The 19,185-nt window shown below is 44.1% G+C and overlaps 1 protein-coding gene across 1 annotated transcript in view; it reads right to left on the bottom strand.

Moving 5' to 3' along the window:
• The window catches only part of LOC122792394, a 431,766-nt gene that overhangs the window by 373,012 nt on the left and 39,569 nt on the right, over window positions 1-19,185 (bottom strand). The window contains exons 5-6 of the mRNA XM_044060182.1: window positions 1,155-1,260; window positions 535-1,071 (exon numbers count right to left, since the gene is read on the bottom strand). Of these exons, the coding sequence (XP_043916117.1) occupies window positions 535-1,071; window positions 1,155-1,260 (643 nt within the window). The remainder of the gene's footprint in view (window positions 1-534; window positions 1,072-1,154; window positions 1,261-19,185) is intronic.

Consider the following 19,185-nt stretch of genomic DNA (forward strand, 5'->3'; position numbering starts at 1 on the left):
GTCAGTGGACACCATGTAGTAGTATATTAACAAAAAAACACAACTATCTGAGGAGCAGAGCAGACATATGGGGCAGAATGCTGGACATCTTGCTAAACATCTATAGTCAGAGGTGTGAAGTCTGTAACCCTGTGTGTGCTGTTACATCATGTGTTGTTTGTCCGTCATTGTCAATGATGACTAATGGCATCATATCAAGGAGGTTGACTGATTACTGTGTGTCCAGCTGTGGCTGATCAGTCCGATGCAAGCTTGGAAAGCTCTGCCACACATCGGGCACAAATAGTCTGTTGAGGTGGTTGGCAAAGATTTGGCTATGGATTTACGCAGCCTAGACTTCCTCTGGCTCTGCAGTCCTGCTCTGCTAGTAGGAAGTAGCACCTTTGCTGATGCAGCTTTGCCAGGCAGGACAGTCTTGCACTGGAGTTTCCTAGGAGTCTGGATCAATGTCAAAGCTTTTCAGAGAGACTTTCAGAATGTCCTTGAAGCACTTTTTCTGCCCACCTTGTGTGTGTTTGCCTTCTGTGAGTTCACCATAGAACAGTCTCCTGGGGAGGCTTGTGACTGGCATATGTATAAGGTGGCCTGCCCACCTGACTTGGGCTCTTCTCAGCAGTGTCTAGATACTTGGCAGTCCAGACTGAGAGCACAACTGTGCCTGGAACTTTGTCCTGCCAGGTAATTTTCAGCAGCCTTCTTAAGCAGTTCATATGAAAGTGATTTAGCTTTTTGGCATGACAGTAATACACAGTCCATGTTTCACAGGCATACAGTATTGTGGGCAGAACAACTGCCTTGTACACCTTCAGCCTTGTGGACAGTTTGATGCTTCTCCTCTCCCAGACTGACTCCTGCAGCCATCCAAATGCGGAGCTTGCCTTGGCGATGCATGTATCTGTCTCATCATCAATGTTCACAAATCTGGAGAGTGTGCTGCCGAGGTATGTAAACTTGTCAACAGCCTTCAGGATCTCACCTTCAGCAATGATAGTTGGTTCCACATACATCTTCTGTGCTGCAGGCTGATGCAAAACCTCAGTCTTCTTGGTACTGATTATGAGGCCGAAGTTTCTGCAAGCAGTGGAAAAGCGGTTCATGCTCTGTTGCATTTGGACCTCTGTGGCAGCATTGTGAACAGGAAATAGTACACAAACTTCTCTTCAACCTTGGTCTTGGCCAGTAGCATCTGCAGGTTGAAGAGCCTGCCATCAGTCCTGTATCTGATCTTAATGCTGGTTTCTTCATCATCGCAGAAGCCACCTGACAACATGACCAAGAACATCAAATTAGATCTAATAGCAAAACCCACTCCCGCTTCACGACATTCATTGCTGCTGCAGCCACTCCAGAAAAAAGTATAACCAGCTTTGACTTCAGTCAGCTGGCCTTCGTCTGCGAACCTTGTCTCACTGAGGGTTGCTATCTGGATGTTATACCTGCCAAGTTATCTTGCGACAAGTGCTGTCCATCTCTCAGGTCTGTCTGTTTTGTGAATATCCATAAGTGTGCACACATTCCATGTGCCAATGGTGAGTGAAATCACTGATATATTTTCCTTTGTGATTCGACTGCATGATTTGGATCCCCACCTGCTGCAGCAAGCAGGCCAGTGGTTGGGTGAAGCAGGCTATGTTTAGGGCACCTTTTCTATGCCCTTCCTCAGACCATGGAGGTGAGCAGAGTGATCCTAAATAGGGCTGCTCAGACACCCAGGGGGCTGCTGAACTCCACTGCTGCTTTGGTCCACTAGAGAATGACCCATTACCCTGGGCCACCTGTGTGTGGGGTTGTGGTGACAGCTTCCAATGTTTCCACACCTGCTGCTTTTTCATTCACCCATCACCACAGAACTTGACAGGGGGGTGATGTCTTGACTTGCACGTGAATTGGATTATAGTGAGAAAGAGTTGTGCAAATCATCAGTCTCACTGTCTCATCCCAATCTATCTCCTAGAGTTGCAGCAGGATGAAAAGGCCTTCACGTAACTTTGTCAGCACCTACAACAAGTCAATAGGCACCATGTAGTAGCATATTACCTAAAAAACACTGTGTACTGTTACATCATGTACCCCTGTCACAGCATATCTACAACTACTTAGAGCAAGAAATATGGACACAGTCATGAATAGGAGTGTGACAAAGGCTCACATGTAAGGAGAAGGATTAACTACTGGCCAGACAAATGTAGAAAGTGCAGAGACTAACAGGTTATGCAGTAGCATGGGTTCCCTGCTGTGTATGCAGTCAGTAACTCAAATGTCTTTCATTAGTTCCTGATGTCAGTTTATAATGATTTGACACTTATGTACCAAAAAATCACAATGCTATGTAATACGTATCAGAGATATGATGCAAAACCCTGTACAATGTATTACAATCTGTACACACCCTAGGTATGACTCTGATATTATGTGCAGCTCACAGCCGGGGAATCCCTTGGACATAATATCAGGGATGTGCTGGACTGCTGAATCAGGTGCAGCAGTCAACTGGCTGTAGCACACAACATCCCAGACTGGAGTACAGGTAGGTCTGGTCTGGAGTCACCTTGGACTTACAGTCACACTGGGAATGCTCCAACACTTAGCTAGTGTTGTTCCATGTTTGATGCCTCTGCCTAAAAAACTGAGATGTGAATATATTTCAGCATACAGACAGCTATGTATATGTATCTGTCTCTCCCTATCCCCCTCAGACATGATTACCCTAATCCATCAGTATGTGGCACACACACACACACACACACACATATATATATATATATATATATATATATATATATATGTATATGTATATACATAAATATAGTTATATATATATAGTTATATATATATATATAGTTTTATATATATATATATATATATATATATATATATATATATATATATATATATATATACCAACATGAACAAAAAAAACACCTCCAAGCCAATAACTAGTCCCCGCCACTCACAAAGGTATATAGGTCTGTAAATGGTTACCACCACTCAAGGCAATCTTTTCACCACACTTTATTGAATAAAATCCACAAAAATCCATGAAAAGGTCAAGCGCTTAAGTCGAATAGACTTCCTCAGAATAGTTTATAGCACAAATCCCATTGCTTTTATACCCTTGGAATGAATCAATCAACCAATTAATAAGCCATTTAAAGCTGCAGGGGCAACAGTACAAGTGACTTGTATATATGTACACATTGAATGCTTTTAAATACATTTAATAATCACTGAGTGTAATGTAAAAAATATAAAAGTATGAAACTTAAAAGTACAAAGGGTGGAATCAACAAATGTTTAAAACTGTACAGATAATTTATTATTTTATTCTATTAGCTCTATATCTGAGCTCAGGTTTAATACTAATGGCATCGTTGATGCCCGGAAATTCACAAGCATTGACCATATGTTGCCACCTAGTTTCTGCCCTAAGCAACTTATTGGTCCAATCCCCCCCTCTAAAATCCTTACTCACTGTTTCCAAAATCCCAAACTTGAAACCATGAGTGGGATAATAATATACACACACACACACACACACACACACACACACACACACACACACACATAAAGAAGCAGGGTGGTGTAGTGCTGCAGCCACTTATACACCAAATGTAACAGGTGGCATGTGCAACTAGTACTGTGAGTTGTAGTGTGTAATAGAAGGTAGGTAGGGGTTCTAATCTGACATCAGCCACCTTGTGTGTGTGCATATGTAGTTATTACTCATACAGCAGTACAGACATGCCCATCAGGCCTATGTCTGTGTAACAGTCAATCATTTTATGACTCTTTGAGTAGCGTCCTCTACAACAGTGGCCTCCCTAGCACCAGCTGCTGATGTCATCCACCTCAACAGCAGTGGCAAACACTTCTAAAACATGTGAGCTCCATGGCGCATGTGATAAATACTTAGTGCTATAGTATATACTACTAGATAGGGGTTCTAATCTCAGAAAGGGCAACTCTGTGAATGTGTGTGGGTGTGTAAATATATTCCTTTGCAGTAGTGTGCCTGTCTCACCTATCTGTGTGCAATGGTTATACATTTTGAGGCCCTGTCCACCCCCCATTGGCCTCCTTTACAGGGCCTGCGGATGTTATCCATCTTAACAGCAGTGGCAAACACTTCAAAAACATATAAGCTCCATGGTGCATGCGATAAGCACTTAGTGCTATAGTATATACTACTAGATTGGTAGGTATTCTAATCTCAGAAAATGCAACTATGTGTGTGTGTAAATATATCCTCTTGCAGAGGTGTGTCTGTCTCACCTATCTGTGCAATGGCTATACATTTTGAGGCCATGTCAACCCCCCTATTGTCCTGCTTTACAGGGCCTGCTGATGTCATCCACCTTAACAGTAGTGGCAAACACTTCTAAAACACATAAGCTCTGTTGTGCATTGCAATAAGTACATAGTGCTATAGTATATAGTACTAGATAGGTAGGGGTTCTAATCTCAGAAAGGATAACTCTGTGTGTGTGTGTGTGTGTGTGTGTGTGTGTGTGTGTGTGTGTGTGTGTGTGTGTGTGTGTGTGTGTGTGTGTCTGTGTGTGTGTCTGTGTGTGTGTCTGTGTGAGTGTGTGTGTGTGTGTGTGTCCCCTTACAGCAGTGTGCCTGTCTCACCTATTTGTGTGCAATGATTATACATTCTGAGGCCCTGTCAACCCCCTCATTGGCCTCCTTTACAGGGCCTGCTGATGTCATCCACCTTAACAGCAATGGCAAACACTTCCAAAAACACATAAGCTCCATGGTGCATGCGATAAGTACTTAGTGCTAGAGTATATACTGTTAGATAGGTAAGGGGTCCTAATCTCAGAAAGGGTAACTCTATAAATGTGCACGTGTGCGTATGTGCATGTGTGTAAATATATCCTGTTGCAGCAGTGTGCCTGTCTTGCCTATCTGTGTGCAATGGTTATACATTTTGAGGGCCCATAAACCCCCCCATTGGCCTCCTTTACAGGGCCTGCTGATGTCATCCACCTTAACAGCAGTGGCAATCACTTCCAAAACACATAAGCTCCATGATGCATGCAATACGTGCTTAGTGCTATAGTATATACTACTAGATAAGTAGGGGTTCTAACTTCAGAAAGGGTAACTCTGTGAATGTGTGTGTGTGTAAATATATCCCTTTCAGCAGTGTGTCTGTCTCACCTATCTGTGTACAATTGTTATACATTTTGAGGTCCTGTCAACCCCCCATTGGATTCCTTTACAGATCCTGCAGATGTCATCCACCTTAACAGCAGTGGCAAATACTTCCAAAACACATAGGTTCCGTGGCACATCCAGTAAGTATTTAGTGCTATAGTATATACTACTAGATAGGTAGGAGTCCTAAATCTCAGAAAGAGCAACTCTCTGAGCACATGTGTGTGTTTGTAACTATACCCCCTTGCAGCAGTGTGTCTGTCTTGCCTATGTGTGTGCAATGGCTATAGATTTTAAGGCCCTGTGAGTACCTGCTACCCCTAAATAACCCACATCTACCTAGGCATAAATTCTATCTGCCACCACCTACATTTGTAGGTACAGAACACCCAGGTGACAAGTACAAAGGATGCCATGCTTTATCACAGGGTATGCATGCAGGATTATGCTGTCTGCCCCATTGCCCCTGACACACTGCTCTACACAGACGCACCTAGGTGACCATGCACATATAAAGGCTTACCTTGCTGGTGTCACATTTCTGCTTTGTTACTATGCCATCCTGAGCTGCTGTTTTGCCACCAAGTTTCCACAATGTAGCCACTCAGACCCCTACAACAGAAACATACAAAGTTCTGAGAGACACCTGTCAGTCTGTGACACCTCCACCAATTTAACATCATGCAACAAAGGAACAAACACATTAATTTGTACTCATGACACATGCCAGTAGGCAGTACCTGTCATGGCATAACAGAACCACAGTATACAATGTCATGTAATGTACTATAGTCACCCTGTGCATCAGAAACATAGTTGCATGTCCCTGCATTGATGGTATGGATGGCAGGAATGTGCCACAGGTATCATCACATCAACAGGATGTGGTGTGGGGGTGCCAGAGGCCTAGGCTGTGCCAAACAGTTAACATCATGTGTGTAAGTCAGGAAGGGGTGGTAGTCAGCTGGGCCATGGAGAGGTGCTATGTGTGGTGACCTGCATGTGACACTGATGTATGAGTGTGTAAGTGTGCACAGTCAAGCCATGTGCTAATCCTACATGTGGGTAAGTTGGACAGCAGTGGCTGTACATGGCAGATGGGACAGTTCACCATCTCTGGCCATGAACACGGGAGCAGACTCTGCCAGGAGTGGCACTGGCACCACCATTTCCAGGGTCAGGTGTGGTACTAGTTGGTTGCTGACAGTGAATGGTGTCTGATGGGCCCATGTCTGTCATGGGACCACCCAAGACCACATGCCCATGGCCTGCCACGTCGTGGTGTGGACAGCACTCTCCCTTCCATAGTGCTGGAGGTACTGCCACTATGGGGGTGTGAGTGTACATGGCCACATAGACTCTCAGCAAATGTTGTTGCTGACCTACGGCCACATGTCCGACGTACTATTCCCATCTCATGTTCTAGCACAGACAATGTGTGGTCAAGGACTGACAATGTCTCACCCCACTGTCTGTCCACTACATCAAGTGAAATGATGGAGTCATGGATGCCAGACAGTGATGTGTCCATGATCCTGAGCATCCATCTGGTGTTACATTCGGAATGTGCCTGTGCCTCCATGATGGACTGAAACATGTGTCGAGTGACTCATGATATGACACCTGCGACAGGTGGTGGACGGGCAGCAGTCCTCCTTTGAGCACCCCTGTCAATCTGCCTGTGTGGGACCTCACCAACTGTCTGCCTTTGGCTGGTGTCTACAGTCACAATGTCATAGTCACCACACACTTCTGTTCGATGCCGCCACACTCTGGCTGTCCAAAAAAGCAAAATACTATCTTGTTTGCTCATTTCCCACCTTTCCTAGCTAGTATAGTCCAGATCCCAGGCTTTGCTGGTTTCAGGACTTTATTTTCTGTGTTCAAAGCTATCCAGACCTTGCTGTGGTAGAGGGAAGTCCTACTGCTTACCAGTGGGAATGGTGAGCATTCTACTGCCTATCTAACACTAGACGAGTGGTTTCCAGCTCTGAAATTGTAATTTTATTAGCCATTTTGGGCTGATTTCTATCCCTTTCAACTTTCTGGCTTAAAAACACGTGTTTGTGGATTTTTCGCATCATGTAGCATGGTGGGGCTACGGTTAAACTATTCCATGTGCCAGAAAGTCTGCTCTTCAAATTTTCCTTTAGATCTAGCTGGTTTCTCAGTAATGGCACTAAAATCTGAACCCCTCTGACTAGCACTTGCTCTAGAACATGCTGGAACACACTGGGAAGCCTTAAACTGATAGAAGCACTCAACTCTCCTTATTAATAAGGAGAAATTAATCATAGGCACTAAACAGCCTATAATTGCAGAGTACCTTGCAAAGGTAAGGGAAAACAGCTCTTGTACTTTACAAAAAAAGCACCTAACAGGCATGTCCAAGGGTCAGCTTCCAGTGATTTCTCCTTTCCACCTGGTGAATCTTGGCATACTGGGGCAATGCAGCAACTGCCTCATATACACAGACAACCCTCTCCTCCTACCACCCAACACTACAACCTGCGAGAGATGCACTTACATAGCCAAACTGGAAGCAAAGCTCTCTCCAGCCAAGATTGTGCTAGACAGTCAAGAGGAGAGGGTTAACACCTGCACTACACCTCAAGCAACACAAAGCCCTTCAAAACCCACACCATCAGCACCCACACATAGCAACACTAAACCCACATATGCAGAGGCCCTTAACATTAACCTGCCCAAGTAACAAGGACCTCCGAAGATGAAACACAAACAAACACAGTCACAACCAAAGTGACACATAGCTCACAACACCAGTGTGCCACCCAACAGCCCCTAAGGCAAGACAATGTACCCAACACTTTAGTCATAGGTGACTCTATAGTCAGGCACACTGATGTCCCACTCACCAGGCTGAACAAGGAGAAAATTACAGTCAGCTGCCAGTCAGGTGCCAGGATCTGCCACATAATGCATGCACTCAAGTCACTCCACAAAAAGTACAAATACAACTCTGTCATTGTCCATGTTGGAGTGAATTACTTGAGACGTACCTCCCTGGGCTGCATGAAAAGAGACATGGAAGAGATCTCGGATCATGTGGCCCAGGCAGGTATGACCCTAGCCCTGAGTAGCATTCTGCCTTCACCCAGAATTATACCACAGTATGAGGACAAAATAACTGACTTCAACAATTGGCTAAGCTTCTGGTGTCATTCAAAGGGGATCCAGAATCTGTCTGCCTGGGATGACATGATCTACAAACCACAATGGTTTGCCACAGATGGTCTGCACCTGTCACCCCTGGGATTCAGGTTACTGGCTAAAGCTCTTGTCACCCCCATAGTGCCTTTTTTAGGCAAGGTTCAAAGGACAAAACCACCACCATAACAGGTACAAGCATGCAAAATCTGAAGGCAATGCTACTCAATGCTAGAAGTGTAAATCTCAAAATGCATTCTCTCGAGGCACTCCTAAAAATGGAGAACATCAATATCTGTACAGTAACTGAGACCTGGTTAAAGGCTTCAGGGAGCATCCTTGCAATACCAGACTACAACTCTTACCACACCTTTCAGCCACCAAACCAAGACAGAAACACTAAAGGTGGAGGAGTGTCCATATTCATGAAGGATATTCACACCTCCAGGCTAGTTGCCCAACACAATGCATCTGAAATTGTCCAGGTGCAACTAACACTGGGTAAGACTGCAATCCAAATTGTAGCTTGCTACAGATCCTCCACCATGTCCCAAGATTCTCACTACACCTTTCTAAACATACTGGAAAATATTGAGATACAACTAAACACCCTAATACTGGGTGATTTCAACTACCCTGCCATTAACTGGGAAAACTACTCGGGTACCAACTCCTTTTCCCAACGGTTCTTGGAATTCATAAATTCCAATGCCCTGGATCAACTAATCCATTGTCCCACCAGGGGCTCCAATATCCTAGACCTGGTCATTACCAACATGGGTGATAGATGCCCCACACCAGTGGTCACCCCTCATTGGTCAGGTCTGATCATAAGCAAATCACCCTTGACATCCACATCCCATCCCCACCCCCCAGTAAGGAAACCTCCATAAAAACATCTCCAAAGCCAACTTCATGCTACTCAAGTCAGAAGTGACAAACTTCATGACACCCATGCAAACGGGAGCTGAAAGTTTGACTGCTGAATCCTACACTAAGGCACTGTACGAGCACATCCACTCATGCATGAATCGTGCCATCCCAAATAGAACCAAGAGGCTCTCCTCCAAAAAAAGGAAGCCAATCTGGTGGTCCCCTGCCATAAACAAACTATACAACAGAAGGAAGAAACTGTTGCAGAAAAGAGGAAAATCCCAGGATGCAAAAAACTCCCTTACCAGCCTCAGTAAGAAGCTGAGATCCCTCATAAAATTCTCCAAAGCTAGTTATGACAATAAAATTGCCAAAGATTCCAAAGACAACCACAAGGTATTCTATAGTTATGTCAAGAATCTAAATGGCAATGCTCAGATCTGCTCTGAGCTACAACAGAATGGCATTAAATATACTGATCCCAAGGATATTGCCAATATCCTGGCAGATCGATTTAGTGCCAACTTCACCCCCCTCTCACCCCCTAAAGGGCCTATCTCAATACCAAATGATTGCCAAATTCTGGTAATCACAGCCACAAAGGTGGAAACCACACTCTCCAAAGCTAAGGATACAGCATTCATGGGAACAGATGACATCCCGGGCTGTGTACTACATGAACTACAAAATGAACTGGCACCTCACCTAAGTGTCATGTTTAATCATAGCCTTACCTCAGGCTTCGTGCCCACTGAGTGGTGCATAGCTACAATTATCCCACTCAACAAGGGGGGATCCACCTTGAATCCCGGGAACTACCATCCTATCAGTCTGATGAGCCTAACCTGCATGCACATGAAACACATTATTGGCAACCTTCAAACACTGGACCCCATGCAGTTTGGGTTCGTCAAGAGCCGATCTTGTCTCCTGAAACTGATTGACTTCTTTGAATCAGTCTCCAGCACTGTGGACGAGGGTAAGGCAGTCCACACAGCCTATCTGGACCTTGCCAAGGCCTTCGACACCATCCCCCACTCTGGAATCATAGATGAACTTACTAACTCACTCGATGGGTTGCCAACTGGCTTACTGACAGAACCCAGACTGTAAAAGTAGCCGACTCCAAATCCAGCTCCTGAGAAGTGACAAGTGGAGTACCTCAGGGTTCAGTCCTGGGACCACTCTTGTTTGGCAGCTACTTCTCTGAAGTACAGGCCAACACTAATGGACTCTGGCTATCACAGTTTGCAGATGACTGCAAACTGGGAGCCATTATTGAATCTCCAAATGATGTGGATACTCTACAAAAGGGTCTTACAAAAGCAGATGCTTGGTGCCAGAGCCATGGGCTCAAGCTTAATGCTAAGAAATGTATAGTTATCCCCTTTGGGAAAAACCATGTACCCATGAATTACCACATAGGTGGCAGTACACTAAACACCGAAAGTGTGATGAGAGACTTAGGGACACAGGTGGACAGTGGTCTCTCCTTTGATAACCACATTGCCACAACAGTCAGGAAATCCTTCTATGTGGCACACCTCATCACTAAGGGCTTTTTATCCAGAAAAAAGGAGGTCATTGTCCCACTGTACTCATCCCTCATTAGACCCATTATAGAATGCAATGCCCCATTTGGTATGTACCTCTCAAGACATCTGCAACAGCTGGAAAGGCCACAGAAATACCTCACTAAAAGAATGCCTAAAACAGATGCCCTATGCTGACCGTCTAAAAAAACTCCAGCTATACTCTGTGGCCTATCGTCTACTCAGAGGCGATCTCTGCTTAACATACAAGGCCATGTCAAACTGTGAGCTGTTGGACATGCTCCACTTAAAGAAATCCCAGTCCCTCAGAGCTGCACGCTCCAGGGATCTAAACCTTGTCATCACAATGAACAAAACATGCTGGAGGGATAGGTTCCTGACCTACAGACTCCCCATACTCTGGAATAGACTGCCCATACATGTCAAGCAGAGTGCCTCCTTGGCCCTCTTCAAAAGGAACCTTGACAATTGGATGGGAGATAGGAAATTCACCCCGGGGATCACGTCAGTCACCCTGCTAGACAGGGGTCTATGGAAGTAAATATTGTGGGAAGAAATATCGAGTGAATTGTTATGGCTAGGCTTGTATAGGCCCTAGGGCCGATAGTCTAGTACCAACCTTTGAACTTATATCTGTGGCCACAGGGGACTGGGTATGTGTGGGTATACTGACTGTGTGCATGGAGATTGGTGGAGGAAGTGGGATGTCAACTCATGGGACAAATTCAGCCCCCAACAACCTCACCTGTGCCTCACTATGGCCACCATCATCATCAGAGTCCGATGAGACACTGACATCAGGTTATGAGGGAGCACACTCCAACCCCCACGGTCACCTGTGTGGAGGAAGACAACATAACTACATTAATACCTGCACTGTTATTTCTGCTGATACACACACACACACACACACACACACACACACACACACACACACACACACACACACACACGTGAGGTGCCAGAACTGCATTATACATACCACATCTTATTTGTGATCCTATGCACAACACACAAGCAGACTTCACCATACACAGACGAGACAGGCCCTTAATAATATGCACTGCAGCTCCGTCTGGTTAATGTTGCCAGTACTATACACCTGTGAGATAAATGATATATCAGTGTATGTGATGGACCTACACTTAAAACACAGTACACTAGTCTTCACCATACCATTGCTTCCTTCAGGTATTGTACTCTTGCTAAGCATAACAGTTGTGTCTACAGCAAAATGGCAGTCAATAACATTCTTAGGGTGTATATGAGCCATTCAAAAACACTTTCACACTCACCGGCCACAGGATGTTGGACTCCGGTCACACCTGATGTACATATGGAAATGAGCGGGTGAGGTATTGTCAACAAACAGAAATGTACCATTGTTACAGGATAATATGTGCATATATCAACACGTACAGTATGAACTGTGATACTGCCCACATTGCTGAAATTCTGAGTATGTGTGCACAAGTGTGCATCACAAACAACCCCCCCCAATGCAGATTGACCTGACGCCCATGTACTGGTATGCAGAGGCTGCCAAAATGGCTGCTACAGTATTAGAGTGATGAACACAGGAGGCTGACCTGGAATCTCCTCTGCTATGGAAGCTGTGCTACCCACCTGCATGATGTATGGGGTGATGGATGCTTGGGAGCTGGTGTTTGATCCCAGGTTTACCAGGAACTCCTCTGTGGTCAAGAGTGGTTGTTCTGCTGCAGGCCATCCACTGGTGGCAGCTCAGTCCCTGGCCAGAACAGTGGCCCTTTGCCATGCAGCATTTATCATGTCGGTCGCCTGGTGTCAGACCTGCTTGTAGCTTCTTCCGTGTAGCCCTCCTTGGTTTACTGATGCAACAAGGTCAGCCCACAGTGCAGCACATTGCTCCTGATTTTGGTGACTCCAGTAGAGGAGTATGTTGTGATGCAGTCTGAGGCCATCCAGGATCACATCATTTTCAACAGCATAAAAAGGTGGGTGCCTCCATCTGCACACTATTTCTGAATGACAAGAAGAGAGGAACATGTCACAGGACCACATACATTGCTCTCCACTATGTACACACAGTGCACATCCAGATTGGCCAGCACTATCCTCCACTAACTCCCACATGATACCCTGCCCTCTATCAACAAAGTTTGTATGTGGCTATCAGCAACATAGCGGCAATACATCTTGCGTTTTCCCCTCATCTTGCTTTTTCCTGCCACTTGCTGCTTGTTTTCTAAAGTGTTCAACTGCACCTTTTCTGTTGCATGTATTAGTGCTTGTTTATAGTCTGTCTAAATTGTAAGTGTTTCAATAAAAACTAATAAATAAATAATTCTCTTACTTTTGGTTTAAGCACTTGGGCTTTAGGCCCACACCTTAGGTCTCCCTGGCCTTTCTCCCTCAGATTCTTACAAATATGGATGGACAGTGTACTACAGTTTCTCCTGCCACTCTCATTGCTATGGGCATCCTGGCACAGTGTAGCAACTGCTCCATGCACATGAACAGACATCTACTACCACCACGTAGGAACACAATTTGTGACAGATGCAATTACATTAGGAACCTAGAGTCCATGCTGTCTCCCTCTCAAGCCAGTATATCTGGCACCAAAAAGGTTGTCAACACAATCACTACACCTCAAACATCACCCACACCTACACAACACGCATCCACATATGCGGAGGTCCTCAGCATAAACATACCCAAGTAAAGGAGACCTCTGAGGCAAAAACACACGCAATCTCCACAGCCCTCCACAACACATACCATGCATCATTCACACATCTGTGTCTCACAGCCACTAAGGCTTCACCATAAACCGAACATATTAGTCATAGGAGACTCCATTGTGAGGCACACAGATGTGTCTCTCACCAGGCTGGATAAGGAGAAAGTCACGGTTAGTTGTCTGTCAGGTGCCAGAATCTGCCATATCACATATGCACTGAAGATTCTCAGCAACAGGTACTTTTATGACTCTGTCATAGTCCATGTTAGCGTGAATGACTTGAGATGTACCTCCCTGGATTATATGAAGAGACACATGATTGAGCTCGCTGATTATGTGTCCCAGGCAGATATGTCATAAGAAGCATTCTGCTGTCACCCAGAATGATGCCTCAATATAAACAGGAAATGACTAACTTTAACAATTGGCTTAGTTCTGGTGCTATTCCAGGGGGATCCAGTACCTGACAGCCTGGGAAGATATGATCTTCAGACCATGATGCTTTGCCAGAGATGGCCTGCATCTGTCTCACATGGGCATCAGGCTTCTGGTAAAGGTTCTTGCCTCCCCCATAGTGCTTTTTTTAGAAAAGTGATGAAGTTAAAACTACCAACATAAAATGTCAATAAAACACAAAGTAAAGGTCATGCTGCTAAACGATAGCAGTCTAAACATGAAACTGGACTCACTGCAAGCATTCTTAACCATGGAAAATGTTGACATTTGTGCAGTCACAGAAACCTGGTTCACAGCTGCGGAGATCAACCCAGCCTTACCTGGTTACCCATCCTATCATACATTCAGACCCCAAACTGTGGGCAGTAAAGCCAAAGATGGTGGAGTTCCAACATATATCATTTCCAACATATACCAAAGACATACACATCTCCAGGCTGGTCAAACAGTATCATGCACAGGAGACACTCCAGGTGCAGTTAACCATTGACAAGACCCCTATTCAAATAATAGCTAGCTATCGACCCCTAAATCTGACTCAAGATGCCCATTCCGCCTATATCGACCTCTTTGGCTCTATCAGGATTCAGCCCTTTACCCTGATCCTGGGTGACTTTAACTACCCAATCATATATTGGAAGAGCTACTCATGCCAGAACACAAATGCCCAGAGATTCATTAGGTTTGTCAATGCAAACACCTTGGAACAGCTAGTTGATACCCCCAAAGAGGTGAAAATATCTTGGACTTGGTATTAAACAACATGAGTAACCACTGCAGCATCCCTACAGTATCATCCTCCCTGGTAAGATCCCACCATAAACCGGTCACTTTTGAAGTCACCATCTCCCACAATACCCATTTAGCTAGGGTCAGACACAAAAACATCTCCAAAGTTGATTACAGCCTCCTGAGGGATGGTGTAAATAGCTTCAGAGCCCCTCCCCCTCTACAGGAACTGGCACCAATATCCAAAACTACACCAAATCACTATATGAGCATTTATATGGATACATGGAATCAGGAATACCCAACAGGACTAAATCATCCTCTGCAAGGATAAGTAAACCTGTCTGGTGGACATCTGCAATAAATAAACTCTTTAATAATTGCTGTCTAAGACCAAGAAGGAGCAGGTGCCCAATTGGAAGCACTGTCTCCTTAGCTTGAACAAGCAAATAAGAGCACTACTGAAATCCTCCAAAGCAAACTTCGAGTCCAAATTGGCAACATCTACTACAGACAATCATAAGTCCTTCTTCACATATGTCTGCAACCTCAAAGGAAGCACCCATATCTGTTCAGAAGTGGTGGTCAAGGACACCACATACAGTAAACAAATGCTGTAGATATAGCAAACTTGCTTACTGACAGAGTCAGTGAAAACTTCACCCCTCTGCCCCCCCTCATCAGTAGATCAGCACATCCCCAGTACCTGCCCCCTTCCCCTCATATCTAGAGAACAAGTCATCACTGCTTTCTCAAAGGCAAAAGATACAACCTCCATGGGACCCAATAACATCCCAGGCTGCATTCTACATAAAATCAAGCAGGAACTTGCAGCACCATTAGGCACCCTATTGCACCAAAGCCTGAGTGCTGTCTTTGTCCCAGCTGAGTGGAGGGCAGCCACTGTCATCCATTTGCGGAAAAGTGAAGCATCCATCAGTCCAGGAAATTATAGAACCATCATCTTAACTAGCCTGATCTGCATGGGCATGGAACCAATTATCGGGGTCTATATTAGATAATTGAACTTTCAAAAGTTCGACTGTAATATGGTCAACACCATATGATCGAACTTTTAAAAGTTCAAACATCTAATAAAAAAAATAAACTACACAAATAACCTACCTGAACATTTTATGCAGGGGAACAAGCCCCCCTGCATCACCATGTGGAGGGCTATGCCTCCCACACCCCTAGCTCTTTAAATATACCAACTCCAAGATCACACTACAGTGTGGACAAGGGAAATCTTCCCATTCCGCACTGTATGGAGATCTCCGTTAAAATGTTCGAACTTTCAAAAATTTGATCATATGGTGTCGCCCATATGACACTCAAACTTTTGAAAGTTTGATTATTTAATATATACCCGATTATCGTGGACCTCAGTAACAAGTCATTGGAAACCTCCAAACACTCGATCCCACACAGTTTGGCTTTGTCAAGGGGAGATCATGTTTGTTAAATTTGGTCGACCTCTTTGAGACAGTCACCAAGGCCATGTACATGGGGAAAACTGCACACCTCCTACCTTGACCTGGCCAAAGCCTTCAACACTATTCCCCATTCAGCCATAATATATAAACATTCTCAAATAGGCATTAATCTGTATGTTACCAGATGGGTAGCAAACTGGCACACTGATAGAACCCACCTAGTCAAAATAGGGGAAGCCACCTCAAGCAGTAGACTTGTAACAAGTGACATATCCCAGAGTTCTGTCTTGGGTCTCTGTTATTTGGGATATACTTTTCTGAGCTGCAGGGCAAAACCAGTGGGCTATGGCTGACCATGTTTCCTGATGACTGCATGCTGGGTGCTGTCACCAAATCCCCTAGTGATGTGGACATCCTCCAAGAGGGTCTCACTCAGACAAACGACTGGTGCCAGAAACATGCCCTCAAGCTGAATACCACACAATGTATCATCATCCCCTTTGGAGAGAGTGACATCCCCACAAATTATCACACTACTAACAATGTCTTAAGCATGCAATCAGTTGTGAGGAATTTAGGCACAGAGGTTGATAGCAACCTGACTTTTGACCACCACGTTGCTTCCATTGTATGGAAGACCCTCTACATGGCCCACCTCATAAGTAAGGATATCTCATCCAGGGACAAGGAGGTCATAACATCCCTGTATTATTCCCTTATAAGGCCCATTACTGAGTACAATGCCCCTTTCAGCATGTACCTTGCAAAGCACATGCAGCAGCTGGAGAAACCACAGACGTTCCTCACGAGAAGAATCGAGGGCCTCTTTAGTTGGCCACACGAGCTTCACCCTCATGACCAAACCACAGCAACCATGGGTAAATCCAGGATTACCCACACCCATGCATGGGTTATTGCTTAAGAGCACAACAATAACTGAGATAACAGTCAGTATAGTAACAGCATGCCAGTAACAGTTAAGGCATAAGGCCAACAGCATAGGTAATTCAACAAGGTATGTTAGTATGCAACCATTGTGATACATTACAATAATAAATACACAAGGCCCAACATAACATTTTGAGAACAACATACGTTAAAAGTAAACCATGCCCGATGTATAACAACAATAAATTATGATGCCGATAAGGGGGTGGGGGGGGGGAGAGAAATACATTCCAGTACTACCAATATAGGCTATATTGTTTGCAACAGTACTCTTATATACGCTACAGCTATACCCTTACTTTATGTATACAAGTGCCCTATAGCTTCTGTAGCACCTACATACCTCTTAAGCTATCCGAATGGGACACTATGGGCCAAGTTGTAAGACCTACAAGTACACAACTATAGGGGACTATTACATGTCAGGGGGACATATATGACTACCAAGGTGTACTGTGGACTGATGCAATGTGACTGTGCTATTGACATAAATCAAATGGATGATCAATCTGTGCCCATTTGATTTAGCAACAATGCTCATAGTCTGTGACAATGTGACACTTGAGAGACATGTATTGTGCACAGTACAGAGAGCTGACCTATTATGCCGTCCTTAGCAAGCATTGGGTTAGACTATCAGTAGACATTCACAGACACACCAGGCATACAGCTGTACCAAGATTAAGCAGTTTTATTTATTTTATTTACTTTTATGACTATTGTACTTGTTGACTTTATTTACTGATGTCTTATCACCTTGCTGAGCAATGATGTTAACAATCTGGTACATCTGAACACAGAAATTATTAACCCTTTTGAACAGCTACTATAGCCATTTATTTACCTGTCATTCCTGTGGGGAGAGCATCTGTTAACAATACATAACTGTTTCTATAAATATTTAGTAGTAGTTGTCCCTGGATTCGAATCCCAGCCTGTATGTGACAAAATGTACATCACACCTAGCATTTATCAAACTGAGCTACTGAGCCACTGATGAATATTGATTGACTGATATGTACCTAGAGCTTACCTGGTAACAAAATATGACCTGGTAATAGAGGTAGAGTATTATGCAAGACTGCAGTGACACTTTTAACTGTGCATTAATACATGGAATGCAGGTGTAGACAATTAACTCCTAGTGGGTGGGAATATGTGTGATGTGTACAGACCATATCGGAGTGTTGGGTTGGCTACCTGACCCATGTACATTTACAGATGGTATATTTGTAGTCTACAGCTATTACATTTTTATATTTGCCTGCAGCAGCATACCTAAGAGCAGGAATGCATATAGCTGAAATGCAATGGTTAACACAAGACAATCCTGAGATACACAATATAGCTTGGGCATTCCTATTATTGGTTCAGATCTTAGCTTTTTGTTCTTCTTTTGGCTTTTCCTGGTTAGGGGTTGCCACAGCAGAATGCCGGTCCGCTAATGATTGGCAGTTGATTTTTTTATGGTGCAGTGGTGTCAGCCCGAAGCCCAACCTTCAACGAAGGCATGCCCATTCACACATGTCTTTCGAATGCCACTCGACCATGGGGAGGACATGCAGACTCCACACAGAAGGTGCTCCAGCCGAGAATTGAATGGGAGAGCCTCTTGCTTTGAGGCGACAACGCTACCACTGCACCACCGCAGCTATTGGTTCAGATCTTAGTGCAAAACAAATAATAATAATAACATATAATGATATCTTGTAGTACAGCTGCACATCTACAGTTAAGCAAAACACTTTTTATTAGCAAACCTTCAGTCACTTAGCAGTATTATTCCTGTTTTTACTTCGCAACAGATGTAATACTTGATTTCATGACTGACAGTCCAAAACACACACAAATTGCACAACATAGCATTATTAGGGGTGACGTCATGCAGTGATTGGTATATGTCTACAGTCTTTATTGATGAACAGTTCACAAAATGCAGGTGTTGCAATACAGCTGTAATTCCACAATTAATGCAGTAGAAATGTTATTTCCTTAACATTATTAATGCAGTAGAACTTTATTTCCTTAACATTATTAATGCAGTAGAACATTATTACCTTCACATTCTTAATGTGGTTGGAACTTTATTTCCTTAACATTATCAGGTTTCATGCTTTCACCTTTTTTGAACTGT

This window comes from Protopterus annectens, chromosome 1.part2 (genome assembly GCF_019279795.1).
Source record: "Protopterus annectens isolate FY-2018-M chromosome 1.part2, PAN1.0, whole genome shotgun sequence".
NCBI classification, from domain to species: Eukaryota; Metazoa; Chordata; order Ceratodontiformes; family Protopteridae; genus Protopterus; species Protopterus annectens.